Source organism: Oratosquilla oratoria, chromosome 13 (genome assembly GCF_046742065.1).
Source record: "Oratosquilla oratoria isolate Oo_2021 chromosome 13, ASM4674206v1, whole genome shotgun sequence".
Classification (NCBI taxonomy): domain Eukaryota; kingdom Metazoa; phylum Arthropoda; class Malacostraca; order Stomatopoda; family Squillidae; genus Oratosquilla; species Oratosquilla oratoria.
In genome coordinates this window covers 35,488,298-35,515,736 of record NC_134789.1, presented here as the reverse complement: position 1 = coordinate 35,515,736, position 27,439 = coordinate 35,488,298, and the positions used below count along the sequence as shown (strand labels likewise).

At 38.0% G+C, this 27,439-nt stretch overlaps 1 protein-coding gene across 6 annotated transcripts in view; it reads right to left on the bottom strand.

Moving 5' to 3' along the window:
• Positions 1 to 160: 160 nt before the first annotated feature.
• The window catches only part of LOC143032371 (serine/threonine-protein kinase Kist-like), a 35,066-nt gene continuing 7,787 nt past the window's right edge, over positions 161 to 27,439 (bottom strand). For all 6 annotated transcript variants that reach the window (XM_076197025.1, XM_076197027.1, XM_076197028.1 and 3 more), the window contains 8 exons: positions 24,332 to 24,625; positions 21,329 to 21,474; positions 19,992 to 20,139; positions 18,761 to 18,915; positions 17,596 to 17,708; positions 12,927 to 13,075; positions 12,321 to 12,499; positions 161 to 11,652 (listed from right to left, as the gene is read on the bottom strand). In XM_076197025.1, the coding sequence (XP_076053140.1) occupies positions 11,438 to 11,652; positions 12,321 to 12,499; positions 12,927 to 13,075; positions 17,596 to 17,708; positions 18,761 to 18,915; positions 19,992 to 20,139; positions 21,329 to 21,474; positions 24,332 to 24,495 (1,269 nt within the window). In that variant the 5' untranslated portion in view covers positions 24,496 to 24,625 and the 3' untranslated portion in view covers positions 161 to 11,437. The remainder of the gene's footprint in view (positions 11,653 to 12,320; positions 12,500 to 12,926; positions 13,076 to 17,595; positions 17,709 to 18,760; positions 18,916 to 19,991; positions 20,140 to 21,328; positions 21,475 to 24,331; positions 24,626 to 27,439) is intronic.

Genomic DNA, 27,439 nt, shown 5'->3' with positions numbered 1-27,439 from the left:
GATAAGACCAAGATTGGAATATGCAGCAACGATATGGTCACCAAGTACAAAAAAATGTATAAAAAAACTTGAAAGAATACAAAGAGCAATTACTAAACTGGCACCAACACTCTCAAAACTATCATATGAAGAGAGACTACAAAAACTTAAACTACAGACACTAGAGCAAAGAAGAGAGAGAGGAGATTTGATAGCTATTTACAGAATCATGAAAGGCATAGAAATTACTGATAGAGAGAATCTGATAAAATGGGATGACAGAAATACAAGAGGACACGGAAAGAAAATAAAAAAAGACAACTATAGAAGAGATTTGAAAAAGAACAGCTTTCCTCACAGAGCAATAGACAGTTGGAACAAGTTAGATGAGAAAGTGGTGTGTGCAAAAACAATACATGAATTTAAAAATAGTTTAGATAAAATGAGATATGAAGACGGGACCTCACGAGCATAGCTCCCCTTCCCGTAAAATACAACTAGGTAAATACAACTAGGTAAATACATGGATGAGAAGTATGAGGGAGAAAAGGGTGCAAAAATTAAAATTATATAAACAACATAACAAAGAAAGTGAAGCATTCAAATTACTCTTGAAACTGGAAGAAAGGCCTCAGGGCCTGATGGGATCTCAAATTGGACATTGAAAATGTGTAAAGAAGAATTAGTGGATAACATACATAAATTGATAGCATATTCATTGGAAGAGAAGCAACCATTGGATTGGAAATCAGCAAATGTGGCACCAATCTTCAAAGGAGAAAATAGGGAGGTATTGCTAAATTATAAACCAGTGTCCCAGACCAGTACAATAGCCAAAATGTGTGAAAAAAAGAAAGTAAAAAAAATAGATGGATCAAATATTTAAAGGCAAAAGAAATCTTGGCTGACAACAAATTTGTATTCAGAAAATGAGAGTCTTGTGTAACCAACCTGCTCAATTTCTACTCAAGAGTGGTTGACATGCTGCATGAGAGAAAGGGAAGAGCGGAATGCTTATATTTAGATTTGGAAAAGTTATTTGTCAAAGTGCCACATAAAGAAATTACATGGAAGCTTGAAAATGTAGGAGGCCTTAGAGGGAATACACTGAAATGGTAAAAGACTCGATAGATTTGTGAGGACAATAATAAATACACACTGTAATAGAACACCTTTGAACAGCATAAAAAACAGATTTTGTAGAACTTCAATGAATTTTGCAGCATTAGAGAACAGCATACAAAACAAAGCATAAGTGTGACTCTGGATGAGACCAAATTTCACTCTGTTAACATTGTACTGAGCATTACTGAAGGCAAACACCTCCATTATACTCAGAAAACATAAGAGTAGAACAGTTGTGTACATGTACCAGTAACAACCTTCCTCTTAAAACAGAGAATACAAGTCAAACTACACATCCACACATGTTATATGGGAGAGAAAATTTCTAGCTGGTTAATCAATCAAACCATTGTCCCCTTCCTCTTAAAACAGAGAATACAAGTCAAACCACACATCCACACATGTTAGATGGGAGAGGAAATTTCTAGCTGGTTAATCAATCAAACCATTGTCCCCTTCCTCTTAAAACAGAGAATACAAGTCAAACCACACATCCACACATGTTAGATGGGAGAGGAAATTTCTAGCTGGTTAATCAATCAAACCATTGTCCCAGATCTCTTTTGCTAAAGACCTGTAGCCAGAAATAAGGGCACAGCCACTACAATAGACTACAAGTCACCTTGTGAAGAGATTTAGTGGAGCTGTCTTGAGTGTAGGGCAGTGTAATACAGTGAGTCCTCCTTATGTGGTAATTCTTTATCCAGTAAATTCACAGTTACGGTATTTGGTAATTACTACCCTTGATTCTATTTACGGTAAGAAAAATTCACAGATATGGTATCTGCTAGATATTTTGAAAAGGAAAGAGCAGGGAGAAGGTACATCTGCCATATCCTATTATTACATGTTATAATGGGTTCGGAATACGGTAATTTCAATTTGCAGTAAGGTTTTCAGGAACACATATGTACCGTATGATGAGGACTTACTGTATAACTGTTTTTTGTTTTCCATGTGGTGGTTGCAATAGAGGCATCTGGGGTCTCTTGCCAGGCCAATTCTATGTTGTTATTTGTTTTGGTACTGGATGATGATCCTATTGCCGTCATGCTAATATCACTCTTTGACTGACTTGGTAACATTTTATTTCTTCTGGGTGCTCAATGAAGTACTGCATTTGTTGCTCTTGTTAGGTGCAGTGGAAGATAAAGTGCTCTGTATCTTCTGTAGATTGGTTGCATGTGGAGCAGTTTGTTTCTATGACCAGACATATTCTGTGTTGGTAGTATCTTGGTGCTGGATGGTGACCTGAATGCAGTCATGCTAGTCTACTTCTTGTTTCTATTGAGAAGGAATTTTCTGGATGGGTTTGATGGAATGGGGAGTTTGGTGGTCAGTCTTAAAGTATTTGCTCCATAATCAGCGTGAATGTGTTTTTGTATCAATGTGTTGTGTGGTGCAGGTGATAGGTTGTTATGGATGATTGAGTAGGACTGTACTTATCATTTTCATGTGATTTTGTATAGGATGGATTTTGGTTTCTGTATGTAGATATTCTATAAGGGTAATTTTGGTGCATCTTGTCATCATTCTCAACGCTTATTTTATATAGTCTGTAGGGAGTCTGTTTTCTTGAGAACTGGGAAGCATGATACAGAAGCATTTGAATATGGTTCTCATAAGCTAAACTATGATTAGAGTTTGTGTCTGCTGACCAGAGCCCTCGCTTGTGACTGATTTTGACATTTTTTTGTTGATTTTCACTCTCACATCTTTTATATGAGGATCATGCAAGTATCAAAAGCAGGGCCCATATTTGTTTTCCTTCCTTTTCCAATGGGATTGGATGTTTCTTGGATTCATGGTGGTTAGGAATGTGTAATATTACTGATAATATCTGAATGGTGGCCTCCATTCTATTGTTTCTAACCCATTGCTTTACATAAGAACATAAGAATGAAGGAGACTGCAAGAGACCACAAGGCCTACACTAGGCAGCTCCGTATCCATCACCACCCTGTCATCCCCATTCATAAAGTTGTCTAATTGTTTCTTAAGTTTATTGAAGTAAGCTTGGGTGTTTCTAGCAGCTATTTTGTTGTTGCTATGCAGAGTTATTATCACCTGGTAATCTGCATTGGTGAATGTTTTGGTGTTATGTTCTGGATCTAGTGTTGGGAGATCATTTGTGAAGTGGTTGAATAATGCAGGTGAGAGAATTACTCCTACGGGACTCCACTCCACAGTCTTCTGCCCCTGTAAATTTGGTTGTTTTTGGTGATTCTGCACTGTCTGCAAGCTAAAAAGTTTATTAGTTATTTCTTGCCATTGTAGTGGATGTCTTTCTATTAGATATATTTTGATAATATGTCTATGAACTTTATCTAATCCCTTGTTTATTTATATTGCTTCCACCACTGGAGGTACTTTCTTGTAAAATTCCTCTAGCACTTGTGATGTCTGTGAGAGATGTACTGATGGAGTGGCCCTCTTTGAACTTGTTCTTGTTTGAGGAGCTGGGTAGTTTAGTTATGTTTCTCCTACTATTAGTCTTTCCATCAACTTGGATATGGTGCTCTGTAATGAGGTTTGTAGATGCTAGGTTTTCTTGGGAGACCAAGTTAAAGCATACACTGACATAATCCACAAACAAAACACAGCTAACCACCCTTTTAATCTTGAACTGTCCCTATCACACTGCCCAGAACAAAAACAATACAACAAGGCACAGCTCCACAGGAGGGCCCAACAGCTGGAGCTGGTCAAACCTTACTGATGCATCACATTTTGGTTTCCTTCACATCATCCACCGAGAACTAATTATAAAACAGAAGAGAATACTATCCCTTCAGACTGCACCAACTCTATCCACCTACAACCTCTCTCCACTCATTACCATCCCAAACATTCTCTTCTTCCACTCAGCAGACATTCCAGGAGTTCTCAAAAGCCCCCTCCACCCCATCCACTCATCTCATTCTTGGTCTTCCTCTCAAGCTCACTCCATCCACTTCTGCTTTCCACACGGTCTTTGTTAGTCTTTCCTCACCCTTCTTCCTTATCCAGCAGATCCCTTCTCAATGTCATTTTCTGGCTCAACGCCACATTTCTCATTTATCATATTTCTCAAATACTTCATCTCAAAAGCATTCAGTCCCTTCCTTTCTACCTCTTCTGTATTTCAAGTCTGCCCTATTCAGCACCATGGGTACAATCATACAAGATTCTCTTTGCGTATATCCCTACATAGCTATTTCCCATAACATTTTCCATTCCACCCATGCATTTACTTGCTTCCTTTACTCTATAATTCACCTTCACATCTACTCCATGCACAAGTGACCTATTTAAAAATTTCCATTTCCTTAAGTCTCTCATCCGTCACACTCATTATTTGTCACTATAATCATTCCACCAGTGAAGTTGAACCAAGGGCATGGTTCATTAAATTCCATGCTACAAAGCCCTCTGTGAGGGGCACCGTCCTAGCCTCCCGATAGGGGTGTGTGTGTGACGTTAAACCATATCATCATCATCATCATTCCTTCTATATCTCATCACTTTACTTTTGCTCACAATCATTTGCAACTTTTTTACCTCATATACCCTTCTACACAGTCACCCACTGCTTCAGTCTCTCATGAGCCACAAGAACCACCGAGAAGTGCCCCATACCATTCCATTCTCACCCACCAATTCCAGATCTCTGCCTACCATTCTTGAATTTACCTAATTCATTTAAGTGTTGAACAACCATAGCTCCTCTGCACTCCCATTCCATTCAAGAGCAAAGAAATTATGTCCCTTCTTTTGTAGAGACGTGTGGGATTAGCAAATGATTGGTAATAAGACACCCATATGCAATGTGGTATAAATCAATTCACGAAAACGTTTCAATGGAATTTGACTAGGTATCTGACAAAGAAAAAAATTCTACCGGCCAGCTTTTTTTAGAGGATATAACTGCTAAGTGAGGGAAGAAAGGAAAGAAAAAAGATACATACACATATATAGCATACATGTAAGTATACACATAGATACATAAAAATATATACATGTATACATTGGTCACAGATGTGTAACTTCTGTTTTTCAAAAGTTTATGAACAATCCAATCCTAAATGCACCATTATGGTAGTTTATGACCACTATGGTGCAATTTCTAAAGTAATTAGACCACGTTTGCACTGCTGAAGGCCATTTGAGCACCAGAGTTTCACACCTGATGACTTCATTACATCAGCAACTACAAAGTTCCACTAGTTCCAGCTAGCAGACATTATTGCCATGATAAATGAGGCCTAGTGTGGGATGTGTTGACTGCTACATGCACAAGAGTAGAGATGCATAAATATCTATAGGGTACAAAGTAATAATACAATTACATGCATAAACAGATTAAATATGATTAAAATAAATGATACCCTAGAGGCCTAGACAGTGTGTGTGTGTGTATTTGCATTTACCTAATTTATCTAACTGTAGTATACAGGAAAGGAACATCACTCACTGGTTTGTCTCCTACTCCCCAATTTATCAAACCTTGCTTTAAATCAATGTATAAATCCATGTTAATCTATATCCTTGATTTCCAATGATCATATTTAGATGTGAATTCATGTATTGTTCCAGTTTGGGCTATACCACCTTCCAAGATATTCCTAGTATCTATACATCTATTTGTAAAACTTTATTTCTTCACAACCTTTAGACAAGTGATCTTTCTTAATTTGTTCTTGTAAACTCTTAGAGCCTTCACATCTTTAATCAAGAGATCTCTTCTTTCAATGGAATATATTCCTTTTAATGACTTCAATATTGTAATCATATCACCTCTTTCTTATCGATCTTTTAAAGTTGAATGTGTGTGCGTGTGTGTACCTACATACAGTACCAAGGGTCCTTTCCCAAGGTGGAAGTGGCAACATCAAAGCATACCCTCTTCATACACAATCAAAACCCAATTAGTCATTCTTCCTATCTCAGCACCTCTAGAATGAAGAGTTGTCCCTCTCTCCATTACACTGTTTGGTTTAAAGGCAATGCAGCAAGGCACAGCTCTTTAATCATTCAACATAAATCATGAATCAGAAAAGAACATCCATTTGAGCTATGTCATCCCTTCATCCATTCACACTCCCTCCATTCAATCCTATTTTTGTACTTTCTTTTCCTTGTCTGAAGGCTATTTCATGTGCATCCAGAGCCTTAATAAACTAATCTCTCTAAAACTACTTAGTTCATACTTATCTCCCTTCCCCCTTTATAGTGGGACTATGCATCCACTCCTTCAATCAACTGGGACATTACCTTTCTTGAGACACATATTACACAACCTCACCAATCACTCCACTAATGATACACATTCCTTTGTCAGCCACACACCTACATAAACCTGGTGCCTATCCAGGTTTCATTTCTTTCAATGGCACTACTAACTTCTCTCTTGTAATTACCCTATCATCATCCTTATCTATTCCATAATTACTTTGACAATATTCACTGGCCTTGTTATTATTTGCTTCTTTGAGAAAACACACCTATATTGTATAAAACTAACATAATACATTTGAAAGCTTCAACTACAACAGTACAAAATACAAAAGCAGTTTTCACTTCTAGATATCGTTTAGGAAGTTAACTATCCAATGGGTACTCAGTGGAGACAGAGAATATAAACTAAGATACTATGGATTTGGTTTACATAAAATGGTTGACATGACAATGGTAACATTGTTCTAAATATTCTCTATATATGGCAACTAAATCTAGTGACTGTAAGATATAGGGGCACTGGGATAAGTAATTCTATTCTATTGGTTAAATAATACTAATATCAACTCGAGTGATACACCATATGAAGTATACCTAGTATTGAAGTCAAATAAAACTACAAACCACACAATAAGTAAACAAATATATCCTAGCTACTTAAAGCAAATTTGATAATACACACTAATACTAACTTTGGGGATCACAAGAGTCAATGTGTGGGAAACATGAAATGCTACTTCAGTCTAATCAATGAGAAGTAAGGAATATAAAAGGAATAGGCACTCTCATCAATGTAAATTTACACATCAACTAACTGTTTCTTAAGCAAAGGGTAAAGGCAATACTGAGCTTGTGTATCTTGAAGAAATTCAATCTTCCACGTCATCTAATCTATATTAGTTTAACTCTTCTAAAAAGAAAGAAAAGAGAAAGAAGAAAAAAAGAAAATATATATGTATGTGTATATATATAAACACACACATCCCTTGTCTACTTACAGACAATCAGTACTTAATAACATTGATGTAAACAGTGACGTAAACCTAAGAAAACAATATAAAATGAAAATGTATAACATGAAGATAACTTTGATAATACAGTGATGACTGATTCACTCTGTGCATTACTTCACCATTAATTATTCAACGAAAAAAGTGCTTTACCTGTACTTTTTTAAACCTCTTTAAAATTCTTTTGATTTTGAGAAAACATGAAGTACAGTAAAAATTGACAGACTTATGATTGATAATACATAAATATGTTACACAAGGACTGCCTGTAGTCTGAAATAACTAAATCATACAAAGTGGATAGTATCTAATACCTTTTCTATGAATTATTCAAAGTTTGGTACGTCAGTACATAAAGATTGCATAACATTTCATTTCTCCCATTGAACCAGGGTATTTGTTACACAAGAAAATCAAACCAAAGGAAAAATAAAAACTATCAAATAAAAAGATGTTCACTAAATATGAAAACAAACCCTTTGTAAGTATGACTAACATTATTTGCTTTTTTATCCCCCGTAGATATGATAAATGTATTGCAATTAAAATCATTGCAATGGATGTTAATTCTTAACCATGTGTACTTATAAAAGTAAAATATTTTTTCATATTCATCTAAGTAAAATAAACTCATATTAATAACTTGCACAAACTACATGTTTGACATCATGAATTGTGTATAGAGTTTACAGCACAAATATTCAAGATGCGTATACTCAATGGTCTTTACAATATGTAAGTATGACTTTCAATACTCATTATTGATGGGATCAGTGACAGGTAACTGTATGAGACATTCCTGTGTTATGGACATCAGAGAGTCCTTTACCCTGCTCCCCATTGTATAGACACGGTAAAGGAAACATGGACTGGAGGTGAAGCTTTTATTCCTGACATTTCGTCTATCGACGATAGACGAAACGTCAGGAATAAAAGCTTCACCTCCAGTCCATGTTTCCTTTACCGTGTCTATACAACTTGTTCACATGGATTTTCATCTGCTCCCCATTATTAACAAGTGTCAACATCTTTGCCTCTATCTGAAGGTGCAGCCCTGATGGGCTGACACTCAGTCTTTGGACTGGGCTTCAGATATTTCTCATTCAACTTTCACTGTATTTCCTCCATCTCCTCACACTTGGAAAGTTGACAATGGAGTCTGTTCCCATCCACCTATTACTAATATGGATACAGTCTCAGATTAATACAATGCAGATATCAGTCCAAAGTTACTTCCCAGAGAGATCTAAGGGGGTATGAGGCTTGTTGCCAGCTGCTATGGAGTTGTAGGTTTCCAGCCAGTGAAATTCAAAGGGGAACTGGATGTAAGAGGAATGTCTGTTAAGGAAGGAAGGAAAAGGGCAGGTGACAGGTGTGAGTAGAGAATGGTTACAAATGTGAGGAAATGACATGGCCTGAAGGGTTCTTCTTGTGTACTATGTAATTTATTGAGTAAACAAGAGAGAGTTGTCACATGATGTAGAAGTGGGAGTAAACCAGTTTTGGCTGTCAGGTCTTGCTATGGTGGTATGCTTTGCTGCATTGCCTCTGACCCAAGCAAGTATAATGGGGGTCAGGGATGACTCTATGTTCAAGAGGAGCTAAGATGGGAAGGATAACAAAAGAGCCTTTTGTATAAGTGTGGAATAGGTGTAGGGTGAGTGTATGCTATGACTCAGCCATCTCCCTTAAAAGGAGATGAAAGGAACTTTTTGGTGTATGTATAACTCAAGGCAACAATTATTACTATTATCATTATTCAATGACAGTGGGATAGTACAAAAAACAACTGACATTATTACAAAATCTACAAATGACAAATCAAGTAATAGTAATCTGCATCACATATTACCAAGACAATAAATAGTAATAATGATTGTTGCTTTGAGTTTTACATACATACATACATATACCAAAGACTTTTCCCTCTACACAGGGGGTAGCCAAAAAGAAAAAGGGCATAGAAACCACTTTGAGTTTTATTGATTGAAAACCTATGCCCCTGCAGCAGCTGGTGATGATATTCATGCCCTCCCGTAGATCTTTCTGAGACAATGGATGGTTGTCTGCATTGTTGTATTAGTGTGATTCACCACGGTCTTAGATCATGTGCTTCACTCATGATAAACAACTATTTCCCTCCCAGAAGAGAGCTCAGAGCTCATATATGACTGATCTATGGGTAATGTTGTGAGCTTACACAAACACACCCAACTCCTTGCCCACAAGAGTAGAGGTAACTACTCGCACAGCAACAATACTGAAATTACTTCAGCTCTAGGCAGGATTCAAACCCAGACCACTGTAGTGGCTGGGGGGAACTCTACCAACTGCACCATCGAGTCATGTGGGAATGTTTCTTTGTCACCAACTTGTAGCAGTATGAGGATGGGAGCAGCTGTTGGTTGTCATCTCACCTTATGTGAAAAGATGGAAGAAATAGAGTCTGAAGCTGACAGAGAACTTGGGCTCATCTCGAGATTGAGTGCCCCAAGTGGAGGCAAGGAAGCCGATTTCTGGGTTTCAAACTTGGGAAGAGGGGAATAATTCTGAGGTTCATCTCACAGAATCACTACTTCCAGCTACCTACTATTGGTCCCAACAAACCCAACATGAAATTAATGTAAAGTGTAATTCATGAAAACACTATTCTTTGCTTTACCTGGAGTTTCAAAACAAAACTGAATCAATACTAAACCAATATCTAGTCTTCTCAACAAAGTCAATTATTACTGAGTGCAGAAGATAAAGCTGATATTGCAAAGTGAATATTACTAGTCTTTCACAGTAGGAATTGGATGAATACATCCTTATTTAGATACACTGTAATCTCATCGAAGAATTCAATGCACAGCATTATATCAATCAATATTCATTTGCTTTTAAATAGTATAACAAATATGAATTCTTAGTCTTCCTACAGGTAATGATACGTAGTATTGCAGAATACACAAGGCAACTAGGAGTAAATCTCTTGTTTTACGACCTGCGTCAAGATTGGAAGAAAAGATGAAATAAAATCTTATTGAAATGCACTTCATAATGAAGATGAAAAACCTATTGAGTGCTTACATTAAAGTCACATCATAATTCTAATTTTCAAAGTAATACCCCGTTAATTACTGGGCAACCCATCATGAAGTGGATGATACAAAAAGGCGGTATTATGAGATCACAGGTGCACTCTTATCTGTGCTGTCTTACCTACATGGAAGATCAATGAAATTCCTTAACATTTTTCAACATCTCCGGCATTTCCTTAGTGATAGAGAATAACAAAATCAAATCTACATGAACATAAGGCAATGGTAAATGCACTTGACTTTGGTTGCCTTATAATTACTTAACACATTGTTACATATCTCGTATGGTGAGCACTTTTTCATTTTTTCAAAGATTCAAACATTTGTACTCAAGGCATAATAAGGTAGGTACTTTGCAATCAAGCTATTCATAATATTTTGTCTCTATGTAAAGATAATATGGGTTGCCAACTGTATTATTAATGTTAATTTTGGCAACACACCTGTAAATGAGCTTTTATATATTTCTTATAATCAATCCTTTCCATGTACCAATTTTGCTATGTTGAATTTCAAGCTCTTTTACACTTAAATGACATAGCCACCTTGATAGAAATATGTAAAACAAGAATATGAAAATAATGTAAAAATAAGATTATCAATATCACAGTTTCAATAAAGTAAAACATCTGAATAATGAGCATAGGATACCACTAATAAATTTTGTTCGCAATGGCTTTCTCGTTGACCATGAATGGATTATTAGACTAAGGGTTACAATATTCACTTGTGTACTACCTTGTATGCATTCTCTTCCATGATCGTATTATCTTATTTTATGTTTTTTTTTTTCAATACCAACTATTTCTGTTAGAAACGAGATGACTAATAATGAGCCAAAAACAAACATGTAAGCATATAAACTGTTATCACAAATACAGTACATATAGCCACACATATGAAAAAAGGTAAATAACCTTTAGTCTTAAATAAAACTCATTCTTCTGTCTCAGTTATGAGGTCCTGGATAAAACCTTATGTGCAAGTACTTATGAGCATTGTCATACATATATGTTGAAATATCTAAAAGAGCTCATCCTTCTGCCAAAAATTAACTGGAAAGAAAGTCAAAACCAATGTTCGACTGTTGTACATACGCCTTGTCAAGGCCTGGTAGGCAGTCTCTGCATCAATGGCTTTGCAGAATTCAACGTAAAAGTTTCTGCTCTCCAGAAGCCAGGCAAACTTCACCACAGGACCACACTTGCCACACTCTTCCAACAACTCATCCTCTATCTCTGTGAATAATACATGAAAAAATATAAAGAAGGGTGAATACATTGAAAAGATGACAGAGATAAGAAGATATGAAGGCTATCTGAAAGAACAATGAATAAAAAAGAACCAAGGGGCCTTCCCTTTGTGAAAGGGTTCACTAAGTTAATTTACACCATCTGGAAAGATGTCCATATATAAGTATATATATACCTAGATACCAAAAGCTTTTTCTCCTGATAAGGTAGGTGGCCAAGTCAAAGGAACATACTTACCCACACCCATTCCATTCCCATTCACCACCCTTTCCCCCTCTTATCTTAGCTCCTCATGGATAATGGGTCATCCCTGTACCCCGCCCACTGCCCTGGGTCAGAAACAATGTAGCAAGACACATTAAATCCACAGCAAGGCTGCTCCACTTAAACAGCAACCTCTCCCCCTTCTGTCCCCTCATGCAGAAAAAGAGAAACTGGGGAGATATCCCTTCAGGCTGCATTAAAATATCATTCACCCATAAGCATCCCCTACCCCACCATTCCTTGCCCCTCCCTTCCTTCCATAACAATATCATCTATACACAGTCATTCTCCATTCATCCCTATCTCTTGCCTTTTTCCTTCCTTGCTCAATACATAGACAAAAATAAAAATAAAATAAAAGCAAAAATAAAAATTAAAGAAAAAATTACCTCTTTTTTCTACTGCACTTTGTAGTTGTCTTTCATCAGCAACATTGATGAAACGAAGGATATGAGTAGGTAGAAGAATCAAGTCTCGAATCTGAGGACGCCATAGGTCTGCTGCCAGCCAAGGGTCTGACAAGAGATTTGTAGCCGTATCACGATCACCAGCTTTATCACGAAGACATCTGTGTGACAAAGAAGACAAAGGTTTAAAACTTTTTTTTTTTTTTTTTAGCTGTAATAAGCGAAACGTCGTACAAATAAAGGCTCCGTCCTCATATGGTGTTTAACTCATCAATTTAAAACATGTACTGAACAAGTTGTCCATTAAACATGCACTCAATCACATCCATTCTATACCCTGGCTAGATAGATAAACGTGTATTAATACATATATGTACATATATCTACATTAATACCAAAAAAGAGAGAGAGAGAAGGAGAGAGAGAGAAGGAGAGAGAGAGAGAGAGAGAGAGAGAGAGAGAGAGAGAGAGAGAGAGAGAGAGAGAGAGAGAGAGAGAGAGAGAGAGAGAGAGAGAGAGAGAGAGAGAGAGAGAGGGGGGAGGAACAAATATATATATAGAGAGAGGAGGGGAAAAGCAAAAATCTACCTGCATAGAAAGTTAGTGGCCTCTTGTAGAAACTCCTTACTGTACTTGCTGCTGAGTGACTGGAAAGCTTCCTTCAGTATCTGGATGCATGGCTGTGACTTTTCACTCCATCGCCATGATGTTGGTAGTAATTTGTGCCCTAGCATCACCTGGTAAAGAGCAAGGAGGAAAACAAGATATTTTCAATCATCTGGTTCAACACAAAGAGAAAAACTGAAATTTTCCAAATGAAAACTCACCTGTTTTTATTTTTGGAATCTAGAAACCAACAATAACAACTAATGTTTCTATAAAATGTTACATACATACATATGCCAATGGCTTTTTCCCCCTAAAAAGGGAGGTAGTCAATCAAAGGCGTAAATCCATTCCCACCCATTCCATCCCCACATACTCCACTCCCGTCCACCCTCCTCCCTCCCTCTTTTCTTGGCTCCTCTTGGATGACAGGTCATCCCTGCATCTCACCCACTGCCCTGAATCAGAAGCAATGTAGCAAGACACAGCAAATCCACAGCAAAGCAGATTCATTTAATCAGCAATACCCTCACCATCCCCTCATGCAGAAAAAGAGAAGACAGGGAGAAATCCCTTCAGGCTGCGTCAAAATATCATTCACACGTACTCCCAAGCCCCCCCATTCCCTTCCATGTATCACAGCATCATCCATACACAACCATTCTCCACTCCTATCTTCTGTCAACACTTTAGGGAATTCTGTGACACCACCACTAACTAATTATGCAGCAATCATCCCTCTTCTACTATTAGCCAGAAATGTAGAGAGCAATTCTGGGCCCACCACAAAATACACATGTCCAACATGATCCAAACCCATCACCTCAAGGTGAAAAACAAATGGCTCAGTTCTGAGCAACTCATGCAAAAACTGGGCACACCTCACTTGCACAACACTTGTGGACATAAAACAATACACAAACACCTGGACTTGTTCTACTTGCCCACCTATAACTTCACTCTCACCATCCCACCCCCTGCCTGTACTCTTACCCATACCACCACCCTTGCCATCTCCTTTACCTTGCCCTTCTCCCCAAACACTTCACTTCCTTCTTCTAACCCAAATCCTAATCCTTTCCAACTAGTACCCCAACCTCGTATAGCAACCTACAACATACATACAGAACACACTTCATCAACATCTTACAACATAACATTGATGGAATCAACACAAAATACTTGAACTTGAACACTTCTTCAAAGAACACAACATACAAGTTACCATCATACAAAAAACAAAACTACAACACTCCCAAAAAGACAAATACACACATTCATACATATACCAAAGGCTTTTCCCCCTTACAAGGGAGGTAGCCAAAAAGAAAAAGGCATAAAAACCATTCCCACCCATTCCATCCCTAAATACACTCCACTCCCCTTCACCCTCCCTCTTATCTTGGCACCTTCTGGATGACGGGTCATCCCTGCATCTTGTCCACTGCCCTGGGTCAGAGGCAGTGTCGCAAGACATAGCAAATCCACAGCAAGGCTGCTTCATTAAATTGGCGACTCCTTCTCTCCATCCCCTCATGCAGAAAAGGAGAAGACAGGGAGAAATCCCTTCAGGCTGCATCAAACTTTTCCCACACATACTACCTCACCCCCATCCCCCTGCCCATTCCACCTCATGCATCACAACATCATCTATATACAATCATTCTCCATTCACCCCTGTCTTCTGTCCTCTCCCTTCCTTCCTCAACAGACATTCCCTTCTTCCCCAAAGCCCCTTTCACCCCATCCATCCATCTCATCCTAGGTTGCCCCCTCATGTTCACCCATCCACATCTGCCTTCCATACCTCTTTTACAAGTCTTTCTTCACTTATTCTTTCCATGTGTCCAAACCATCCCAGTACTCTTTCATCCACCCTATCTCCCAACTCCCTTACCACCCCTGTTCTCCTCCTCACCTCCTCATTTCTCACTCAATCCAGCCTAGTAACCCCTATCATCATACTTCTCAGACACCTCATCTCAAACACATTTAAACTCCTCTCTCCCTCTCTTATGTTCCATGTTTCTGCCCCCATACAGTGCTGTCAGCACAATCACTCCTTCAATGTAAGGATCAACCTAAACCCTTTTACAGATATATAAATGACAAACTAAAGGATAAGCATGAAATAGTGAAACTGCGTGGAGATAAAGAATACATAGATGACACAGAGATGGCAGAGGTTATGATCAGACCTTTCAGGTCTGTTTTTACAATTGAGGAGGTGCTCAGATGAGAGGGAGGGTGGGAGGGGTGTGGAGTGTATTTAGGGATGAAATGGGTGGGAGTGTTTTTATGCCTTTCCCTTTTTGGCTACCTCCCTTGAAAGGGGGAAAAAGCCTTGGTATATGTATGTATATGTATGTATGTATGTATGTTTTACAATTGAGTGTTCACAATCTTGGGAAGATGGACAACAAGAAAGATCACCCATGATGAAAGAAATAAAGACAATAAAAAGAAATAAGAGACCAAATAAAAAGCCTTGATGTCAGAAAATTGCATGGACCAGATGGAATTGCAAATTGGATACTGAAAGAGTATATAGATGAAATGACAGACAAACTATACAAGATAATTTACTTTCACTCAAAGAGGGAAAGGTGCCGTAAGATTGGAAAGATGCAAACATAGTACCAATATATAAAGGAGGAAACAAAGAAGATCCTACAAACTTCAGACCAGTATCCCTCACAAGCACAGTAGCAAAAATATGCAAAAAGGTCATCAGGAACAAATGGACCAAACACTTGGAAGATAACAAAATAATAAACCCCAAACAATTTGGCTTTAGAAGCAGAAGATCATGCACTACAAACCTAATCTGCTTTTACTCGAGATTAATTGAGATAATACAAGAAAGAGATGGATGGGCAGATTACGCCTTCTTGGATTTGCAGAAAGCATTTGACAAAGTACCAAACAAAAAATTAATAAGTAAAATTGAAAAAATAGGAGGAATTCAAGGCAAACTGTTGGAATGGGTGAAGGATTTCTTAACGGAGAAAAATGAGAGTGGTATTTAGAGACAAAAATTCGAAATGGGAAGATGTGAAAAGTGGCATCCCACAAGGCTCTGTTTTGGTTCCTTTAATGTTTGCCATATACATAAATGATATGGATGAGGGAGTAAATTGTTACAAGAACATTTTTGCTGACGATGCCAAATTACTCAAGAGAGTAAGCACAGAAGAAGATTGCAGATCGCTGCAATATGACCTAGATAAAATATGGGAATGGAGTCAGAGATATGAGATGAACTTCAACATCAAAAAATGTAGCATAATGGAATTTGGAAAAAGTAATAATAGAGTTTCAGGACAATATAAAATTGGAAACAAAGAAGTCAAAAAAGTAAACTCAGAGAGGGATCCAGGAGTAATCATCTCAAGTAACTTGACACCTGACAAACATGTAAATAAATTATTTGGAGAGACTTACAACTTATTAAAATCTATGAAAGTGGCCTTCGACTACATAGATGAGGAGATGGTTAAAAAATAAGTTACAATGATAAGACCGAAATCAGAATATGCTGTATCAATGTGGGCACCTAGCACAAAAAAGAACATAAGAAAATTAGAAAGAATCCAAAGAGCAGTGACAAAAACAGCACCTACACTGTCAAATCTGACATATGAACAAATACTGGAGAAATTACATCTATCAATACTGGAACAGAAAAGAGAAAGAGGTGATTTGTTGACCATTTACAGAATTATGAAAGGTATGTAAATTCTCGATAGAGATGGCTTATTAAAGTGGGACAGTGGAGAAACAAGAGGACACGAAAAGAAACTAAAGAGTTACAGAAGAGACCTGAAAAAAAAATAGCTTCTCACATAGAGTGATCAATGTCTGGAACAAACTGAACAGAGAAACAATGAATCCCAGAACTATACACGATTTTAAGAACAAACTGGATGTGGAGAGATACGAAAACAGGTCACTACGAGCATAGCTCTCGTCCCGTAAAATACAACTAGGTAAATACAATCTCCTCTTAGCCTCCATTCCCAAATGTCTATTCCTCATTACACTTTTTAGTCAATCAAGGCATTTACTCGCTTCTAAAAAGAAAAATACATTTCATAATTTCACTACCATCACACACAACTGGTATGGTATATGTGTGTGTGTGTGTATATGTATATATATATATATATATATATATATATATATATATATGTATATATATATATATATATATATTGTATGCATTCATTAGCATTTTTTGGAAGCATGTATGGCACACTTACACCTATAACAATAGTTATTCTCAGTATTCACAGTGATCACAGAAATTTTAATGATAATAATGGTGCATTCCTATATTGTAATGATGGCAGTTGTGAATATACTCTAAAACCAATGAGTTCCATCACACTGCTTGAGCGTGAGCACTGGTGTTACACTAGTATATTGGACCATAGATATCCATCACAGCACAGAAAGGTGGGAAAGAGTTGAAAGTATTTAGCAATTACTAAGATTCAAACCCAGGCCTCGCAAATTAGGAATGCAACCCAGTGTTCCACATACTCGTAGACCCCAGTGCAATATATGAATAAATGTGTTGTCATTAAGATATTTTACTTATGTCAATCAACTAGATCTAAGGAAAACATCAGTAGACTATTGAACTGACCTCAGCAATAATGCATCCTAAGCTCCATACATCAGAAGGCTTCCCTGGGCGTGTTGGGCGTGATGACTTCCCTTTGCTTTCATTCCAAGCCTGCACCTCTGGGGACTGGTACCCTGAGAGTGTGTTAAAATCACTCTTACAACTGTCTATCTATCTATATACTAAGGGCTTTTTCCCCCTTACCAAGGAGGTAGCCAGAGTCAAAAGGCATACACCCACTCCAATCCATTTCATTCCCCACCCATTCCATTTCCATCCACCACCCCTTCCTTCCTCTCATCTTAGCTCCTCATGGATGATAGGTCATCCTGTCCATGGCCCCCTCATGTTCACTCCTTCCACCTCTGCCTTCCACACCTCTTTTACTAATCTTTCTTAACTCATTCTTTCCATGTGTCCAAACCATCCCAATACTCTTTCATCAACCCTATCTCCCAACTCCCTTTCCACCCCCATTCTCCTCCTCACCTCCTCATTTCTCACTCTATCCAGCCTGGTAACACCTATCATACTTCTCAGGCCACGTATTTTAGGAGTTTTAGCTACTGGGAGAGATTGACCATTGTATCTGAGAACCAAGTATTCCTTAGATTCATGTGAGATTTTTTTTTTTCTTTTTTTGCCAAAGTCCTCGCTCATTGAGGTATATTCAAGCCTACTTTGTACTGGGCTACTTCTGAAAGGTCATCTGTCTATATATATGTAGAGCCTCATTTGAATCCTTGCATTCAGGACAGCATTTTGCTCTGAGACAAAACAAGGATAGAAAAGACCAAACTATTCTTTAAAAAAAAAAAAAAAAAAGGCCACTGCTAGTTACCTGGGAGATGCAAGAGACTCCTGAGGCAACAGAGAGGCAGGGGTTTGGAGTTGAGAGGTAAGATTGAAGGGAAATGGGAGGTTAGCATCTTGTTTGCAGAGGAGGGTCTGTGACAGAAGAAAGGTCTGCTGTGAAAGACCTGTGTTCTTCTGCATTGCATGTGACCCAGGGTAGTTGGGGGAGGAAGAGGCATAACCCTTTATCCACAAGGTGCGAAGATAGGAGGAACAATGGTTGGGTTTCAGGTGTGGATGTAGGGTGGGTGCATGCTTAATAACAATAATATCAATAGTATCCAACAATGGCTCCAACTAATATGTGATCTCAAATGGAAGTTTTCCAAACCTTTGCTGTAGATGCTGTGAATATAATCTTCTGAAGTGATGAAACTTACTCCAAAATCAGTTAATTTGAAACAACTTGACTCAGCACTCCACATGACATTTGGGGGTTTCATATCAGCATGAACAATTTCATGTTTGTGCAAATGTAATATAGCCCTGAAAAAGAAATTAGCACATATACATAGTGTCATAAATTTTGAGAAACTTCAAGGAGTATCTGAAATACACACACATACCAAAAGCCCTTGTAAAGGAGTAGGACTAGTCAAAATATACACACACCCTACATGCACCACACCCATCTAAAACCCATTCACTGCCCTTCCTATTTTATCTGGATGAAGTTCACCCCTTTCACCCACCACATTGCCTCAGTCTAAGGGAATGCAACAAGAACACAGCACTGCCAAGAGCCAGAACTGTCTTCATTTTATGGTGACAACACCCCCCACCCTCCAACTCCCACATTTACTTTCAAATTTCTTCTCTCACACCAAGCTCCACCATTGACTGCTTCAATCTATTCTTAGATTCAACCACAAGTACATTGTCATTTGCGAGCAACATATGACTCACTTTCCACTTTCTTCTACTCTTACTCACCAACTCCAAACCCCTGCCTAGCACTCTCACATTTACCTCTCTCACCACCTCACTCATATGTTGAACAACCATGGTGACATAACCCTGGCACTGCCACACCTTTACCACAAACATTGTAGTTGTAGATAATTCCAAACTGACTCTCAATGTTTGCCACATCTAGACTGTCTGAACACAAAGGGCAAATTAATACTAGTGACCCACTTTCAGAGAAGAATAAGCGAAAGTAATAAGATCCGTATATTTCGATCACTAACTGTGATCCTCTTCAGCGAAATATACAATCTTTTTACTTTTGCTTATTCTTCTCCAAAAGTGGGTCATTAGTATTACTTTACCAATGTGCTATGACATTACTTTGTTGTGACAAAGGGCAAAGTTGCTAATTTCACATGCAGCCAAGCACCTGATAAAAACTCTTAATTTATTAACCTTACACAATATTCATGCATTAGTGAAATCTAATCTAACATCTATTGACAAAATGATGGAACCCCCATCAAACAGTTGACAAACTGACTAAGACCCACAGAAACTGGTATAGAAAAAAATAAGATTCAATAAAATGAGGTACAACATGAAACTCACATAGTGGATGAGGAATATGGTACCTCAAAAATATTACTCACTGGCAAATGTCCCTCGTAAGAGTTGTAACAAGCCATGGGGAGGGGTTATGATTCTCGTGACTTAACAGAACGTCACGCAGGTTTCCATTCATGAGCTCAAGCACCAGAATGTCTTGCTGGTTATCATCCAACCATCCTAGGAAGTTGACTGAAGTGAAACAAAGATGAATATGTTGGAATTACTATGCTTAGACTAAGCATTGGAATTACTATGTTTAGACTAAGAGGCATTAATTCAATCATCACAAATAATGATGATGATGATATGGTTTAACATCACAAACTCTCCCCTATCAGGAGGTTTGGACAGTGCCCCTTACAGAGGACTTTGTATCGTGGAATTTAATTAACCATACCCTTGGTTCAGCTTTGCCAGTAGCAGGATTCGAACCGCCATCCCCTCGACCTTTGCCACAAGTAACGACACCCGAACCTACTCAGCCAGTGAGCTGTCAGTTTTAAAATCACATCACCATCACAATGAAAACTCAGCATTGATAATAATAAGTGTTGTCATAGGTTTCACTGACAGGAAACTTGCTTCCCCAAAGTAGCTATTGACAGTCCTCAGGTCTGAGAAGTATGGTAGGGGTTACGAAGTTGGATAGTGAGAAACAAGGAGGAGAGTTGGGGTGGAAAAGGAGATGGCAGATAGGGCTTATGAAAGAGTACTGGGATGATTGGTCACATGGAAAGAACAAGTGAAGAAGGACTAGTAAAGAGGTGTGGAATGCAGAGGTGGATGGAGTGAACTTGAAGGGATGACCAAGGATGAGATGGACAGATGGGGTGAAAGGGGCTTTATGCAAGAGGGAAATGTCTGTTGGGCAAGGAAGGGAAAAGGCAGGAGATAAGGGTGAGTGGGGAATAGCTGTGTATAGATGATACTGTGATGCAAGGAAGGAAGGGGATAGGGAGGAGTGTTTATGTATGAATGATATTTTGACAGGGCCCTAAGGGATTTCTCCCTCTCTTCTCTTTTTCTGCATGAGAGGATGGGGGGTCGCCGATTAAATGAAGTGGCCTTACTGTGGATGTGCTGTGTCTTGCTGCATTGCTTCTGATCCATGGAAGTGGGTGGGATACAGGAATGACCCATCATCCATGAGGAGCTAAGATGAGAGGGAAGAAAGGGTGGTGGATGAGAGTGGAATGGGTGGGAGAAAAATGGATAGGAATAAGTACTTACCTTCTAACTTGGCTACTTCCCTTGTATAGCAGAAAAAGCCCTTGGTATATAATTAGAAATTCTGTGGCAACAATAGTTACCTACACACTTCACACACAATATTTCATGCAACTCTTAAATACAAAAAAAATATGCCTAACATACTTACCTATAGGTCCATTAGGAACTGATAAGGTCCGAAGACACAATAATTCTCTTTGAAGAGCCCCAAGGTATTCTTGGCTACGTTTGAACACTTTGAGGGCAACATGGTCACCAGTTTTGATTTCTTCAGCTTCATACACTTCACAGCATCTGAAACATATGTATAAGTGAAAACATGAGGGTAAACTATGAGAAGGATGAAGATTACACTCAGATCAATCAAGCTATTGCCATAAGTCTATTCCAGAAGATGCACAGCCTCAAGGAATCTGGCTATGGTCTTTGACTCAGTCCATGTCACTCAGTGAAGAAATTCTTTGTTGCTGTCTGGAGTGAACAAGTGAAGAACAGTATGTTATTTGGTGCTCTGTATCTTTTGTGTGATGGTTTCATCTTAAGTAATTGATGTCTGTTGCCAAGCATGGTACCACTTTAGTGTGAGGCAGTGACCTGAATATACTGTAGGTGTGCCAGTAAAACTCTAGTTTGTCTTGGGAATGGTTTCACTAATGGTTTGATTTCTGAGGGAGAGCTCGTGGAATATAGAACTTGGCAGTCTGTTAAGGAGTACTTGTTTTGTGATTGATGTGTGTACATGCTTCTGTATGGCCCTTATGGAATGCTGAGGGTAAGCTATTATTGGAGCAAAATTGTAGTCTACAGGAAGGAAGATATGCTTGTGAGGTTGACTGTAATTACTATCCCTCATTTTAAATTTATGTATGGTTCCAGCCTGTGCTATATCATCCTGGCTATTCCAGAAGTTTGTGTATCTGTATTGAGAACTGTATTTTTTCACATCCCTCAGACATGGGGTATTTTCTTAGTATGTTCCCATGACCTCTTGATGTCTCTTGGAGAGATTTGTGTCTATCATTCTCCAGGGGAAGGATTTTGGTTTCTGAATATAAATGTTATGTTACTATTGTTTTGGTGCATCAATTTATTCTTGATACCTGATTTCATTTTTTTTAGGATGTCTCTGTTTAGAACTGCTGAATATCATGCAGTGAATGTATAGTTAAATGCAGTTGTAATAAGTTGTTTATATATATATCTATTGATGTTTCTTTCCTCTGCCCAAATCCAGTCCATGTTCATTTTTTGCCTCCACTGTGATATCTGTTATGGGGGGTCCAGATCATGTGTGTATGAAATGTGATGCCACATTTTAGGGTTTTCTGGTTAGTTGGAGAGATTAATCATTCAATCAGAGGACTAGGTGTTTCTTAGATTAATGGAAATCAGGGGAGCAATAACAATGAGGACTTCTGAGGTGATATAAAGATTCTGATTTGTGTCAGCCATACTTCTTGTTCACTGAGGTATTTTTAAGTATTGTTGGCTCTTATTTTGCAGCTGTAGTACTGGGGTATTGTAAAGTTGTCTGTGCATGTGAGCACTTTGGTGCTGAACTCTGGGTTTAGGGTCAGGAATTCTGGTCTAAATAGCTTTGGTAATATTGTCACTCATTTGGGATCCGTATCTCGGTTCCCAAAGGCAGCTGTTCTGGGATACTCTGTATTCTCTGCCAGCCAGGAAGTTTGCCAACTATTTCTTGTCAGTATTCTGTATTTCTGCTTCTATGGTCATATCTAATAGGATGCATCTAGGCTCTAAGGAAAGTGGCAAAATCTTCATTTATATCTACTACCACCAGTACTGTTCTGTGAGGTGGTGCTTTCTTGTTGAAGTCTTCCAGTACCTGTTGGGAAAGGTTTCTAGGGAGTGTGCTGTGGAGAGGCCTTCTTTGATTCCACGTTGATTTGCTGAAGTAGGTAGGTATCATAAACACAGGCTTAAGACAAAAGAAGGAAATTCTAATTACAGTTTTCAAATAATTAATAGAAACCACCATCAACCATGTTTCTACAGCATTGTTCCCAACAATCAGTAAAACAAATATAAACATTTTACAAACTCTACAAAATAAAATATTGACAGTAATAACAGGATCCACAAAAACCACCCTCAATAGGACATGGAAACTAAAATCCTCCCCATACAATATATGATATCAAAAGATACATAGATCTATGCTTGAACCCTTAACACTACTCACATTTCTCATTACATTGCACATGCACTACCAGCTGAATGTAACATAAAAACCACCCCCAGCAACTTACTATTCAAATGTATACAACAACCTGTCACCAGTGCTACACAATACATCCATACAAAAACATATTTACACTCAGATCACTAAACAAGTTCTTCAAGACAGACCACTGAACTCAATACTTCATCAACACCCTCAACATTAACCCCACAGCTAAATATCTCAAACTTCAATGATCCCACTCTATTAGCCGCCCAATCTCTTTTTCCCACCTCACCTCCATGACCCATAAGTTTGCTTCTCTTCAACCTCTTAATCCCATTAGCTGCCCTCCTTCTGCTCCCTCCCATTTCCCTTATCATTACTCATCCCCCAACACTCTCCTCAGTCTCTCCAGCATTGTTTATCTTTATTCTTTTCATTTAATTTGTTTACCCTAAGCACTTCTCTTACTCCCTCCCTCTTCCTCCTTTACTCTCAATTTCCTGTTTACCAAATAATGATGTGACAATGCCCATCTCTCTCCTCTTAAAACATTAATGTCCAAAATTCTTCCAATTCTTCCTTTGGGCACCACTACATAGTCCATTAATGATCTCTCCACCATCCTCCCCTCCATCACCCTTCTCAAATACTTTGCTATCATCAACTCTCTCTATGAATACATCTACAACTTCCCTCCATTAGATTTCCCACCTACCCTAAACCTCTCCACTACTCCATCTATCAGCTCACCTCCTACTCTAGCAGTGCAATCCCCCAACACATTTACATTTCTCCCAAAACTCTCTAAACACTCATTTAAATAAATCAAAAAAATAAAAATCCCTCTCTTCACCCTTCTCATTACCAAGAGCACATGCATTCACAGAACCTGTATTTTTATTATACTGTACTTATTATGCAACTAAATTCATGAGGAAAGAATAAACTAATTTTCCTTACCTTCCAACATCAAGTCCACTGATAACATTGTAACGTCCCCAAGGAGAATGCAGGGTCTGACCCAAGTGCAACTCCTTAAATTCGTATTTTTGACTCATCTTCTTCAGTGCTACATTGAAGTTCTCCCAGTCTTCTAATTTGTCACCCGATGATGAGATATTCATGCATTTACAGACTTTTGAACAAAGTGAGGCAAAAATTCTGAATGATTAGTGTAGCTTATTAAGCAATGTCCTTTTTCAGATGAGCATACATGATGAGTCCTAGGTCGACGGTACCTGGTCTTGATGCATTCTGGAAAAAAGATTTATTACTATTATTTCTTTCTATTTTTCAACTTCTCACCTGTTACCTAGCCTGCTTGAGGATTTAAGGCTATGTGGCCTTTCATTGTCATGCATTAGCTCTAGTGTAACTCAAACGAGCATGCACCTCGCTTACCACCTCCAGGTGCTTGAACTCTAGTTCATTCACCCAATATGCTTCCTTTTCAAATTGGTGTTAACAATATGATATGACCCACTGAGACTCATGTCTTAATGGGATACACTAATCACTAAGCTTGTTTAAAGATTAGGCAGCCCATATACTGAAGAATCCTTAGTTCCCATATAACCACCATGAAAAATATCTATCATTATTCAAATTAGAGGAAGCAGAAACAACTTTGCCAGTTAAGTAGTCAACAAATGGAACAAACTTCCTGCACAGACAATATTCTATCTATATACCAAAAGGCCAAGACATGCACCCACTGCAATACAATCTCATACATCACCCTTTTGTCACAACACCTTATGGATAGAGGTCCATCACTGTCCCTGGACCACTGCCTAGATCAGAAACAATGCAGCAAGACACAGCACATCTATAGCAGGGCCCAGCATAATCTGGTCTACCCCCAGTGCTTCATTTACATGGCAACACTCCCTCCTCATCCTTCCGTGCAAAAATTGAGATGAGGAGAAATCCCTTTAGGATGTGTCAATTTATAGTCTGTTCACAACTATTCTCCACCTGCACCTATTTCAACCTTCTCCTTTCTCTGCTAAGGTAAATGTGATCTAATGTGAGCCCTTTGGCATGGCCCACGGAAGCCCAAAGAAACCCCCACTGTTGACACATCTACCAATGACCTGCACATGGCGATCTGTCTCACTGTTATTCTGCATGTTATCTATTTATAGAATGTATATATATATATATATATATATTTTTTTCATAGGAATGGCTTGGGATTTGAGAGGAAGAGAATGACAGTAAACTTTCCATTTTGTTTGGCAATGTGGCTAATGAATATATATATATACACATAATATACATATTCTATAAATAGATAACATACAGAATAACAGTGAGACAGCTTACCATGCACAGGTCATTGCTAGATGTGTCAAAAATGGGGAAATTCCCAGGTTTCCCCAGGCCATGCTAAAGGGCTCACGTTAGGTCATATTTACTATACAGGGTGTCCTTAAAGTCTGGGAACATAGGAGATTTTACTATTTATTTATTTTTATTACTTTTCCTCCTCAGAATGAAGATGGCCTTGTCTAAAGAACAAATCGATTTAGTACTCTTAAGTGGACGAGAAGGATGGTCTTATCCTAAAATTGCGGATGAGAGATTTAAACCATATTAGAGAACGCATTACCAGTGAGTGTGCTGAAATCGACGGCAATGAGAGCCTATTTCATCGAGTCCACCTGAATTTTGTAAAACGCATCAAATTATGCATTGAAAATGATGGAAATCATGTTGAAAACATTATATATCAACATTAAAATTGAATAAAATTGTTTTGTTTTAAGAATTATGTATTTTTATCATGTACCCAGACTTTATGGAGACCCTGTATAAACACACTACCATTTCACATAAGGTCCCCTTCACTTCATCCATCCACCTCATTCTTGGTCTTCCATCAAGTTCACTCCATCCACCTCTGGCTTCCACATTCTTTTTACTAGTATTTCTTTACTAATTCTTTCCATGTGCCCATACCATCCCAGTATTCTTTCATTAGCCTTATTGCCAGCTCCCTTTCCATACCTGCTCACCTTCTCATTTCCCACTCTATCCATCTTCATATTCCCAACCATACTTGTTAAGCACTTCATCTAAAACACATCTAAATTTCTCCTTCCTGCCTCCCTCAAATTCCCAAAACAATGAAACAGTAACATGTTGTATAATTTGATATCTGACCCAATTAACACTGTGCAATAAGTTGCAATACCTTTTAATTTATTCCGTTTTCAATCTGTATATGGCCTTGTGAAACAAAAAGTCCCTTGTTGGCATCCCTTTCCAATGTACCAATTTATATTTTTTAAGAAAGTGTAACTGATTGCATAAGTAAATATTTTCCTGAGACTCTTACTAAATCAGGAACCAAAACATATAACTACAGTACATTAACTAATGTTATTTCATGTTCCATTCCATGGTTACACATAACACTGTTAGGAAAAATTTGGCTCATACTATTACTTAATCTATTAAATGGGAATGACATTTGAAAAATGTTATTGTGTTTATTTAGCAATTTGAATTTAAATGGCAAGCAAATTCTAAATCTCAACCAATCTATTAGGTGGGTATAGCATATCATATAGCTACGCTGACTTCAAACAGTACAAAAATCCTGTATGAAAGGGATCAGAATGGTAAACAAATATTAAATCTCAATCAATTTATTAGGTGGGTATGACATTTGAAAAATATTATGCAGCTCAACTGATTTAGAAACCTTTAAAGCATACTACAAAAGCTGAAAAAAAATATAGGGATGGGGAGAAATGGGTACAATTGGGGAGGGAGTTATGGCTTTAACCTTGCTTCTTCTTAAGTTGCATCTGGTAGACATGAATGTAAAGCCATGGGACTCTTCGAGTAAAAACTCTTTCCTGTAAAGCAAAATTAAGTAAGTACTAAAGTTTCTAAAATAGCCAACACCATCTGCAATGTAAGGAAAAGACTATACACTAATATAAACTGAGAAGAGAGAAGAGGGCAAAACTTAATAGAAAAAAGGTAATTAAAGGGATCATTTCCCCTTTCCAAAATAAGAATAAAATCTTGGAAAATTGTTTACTGGTACTCGCA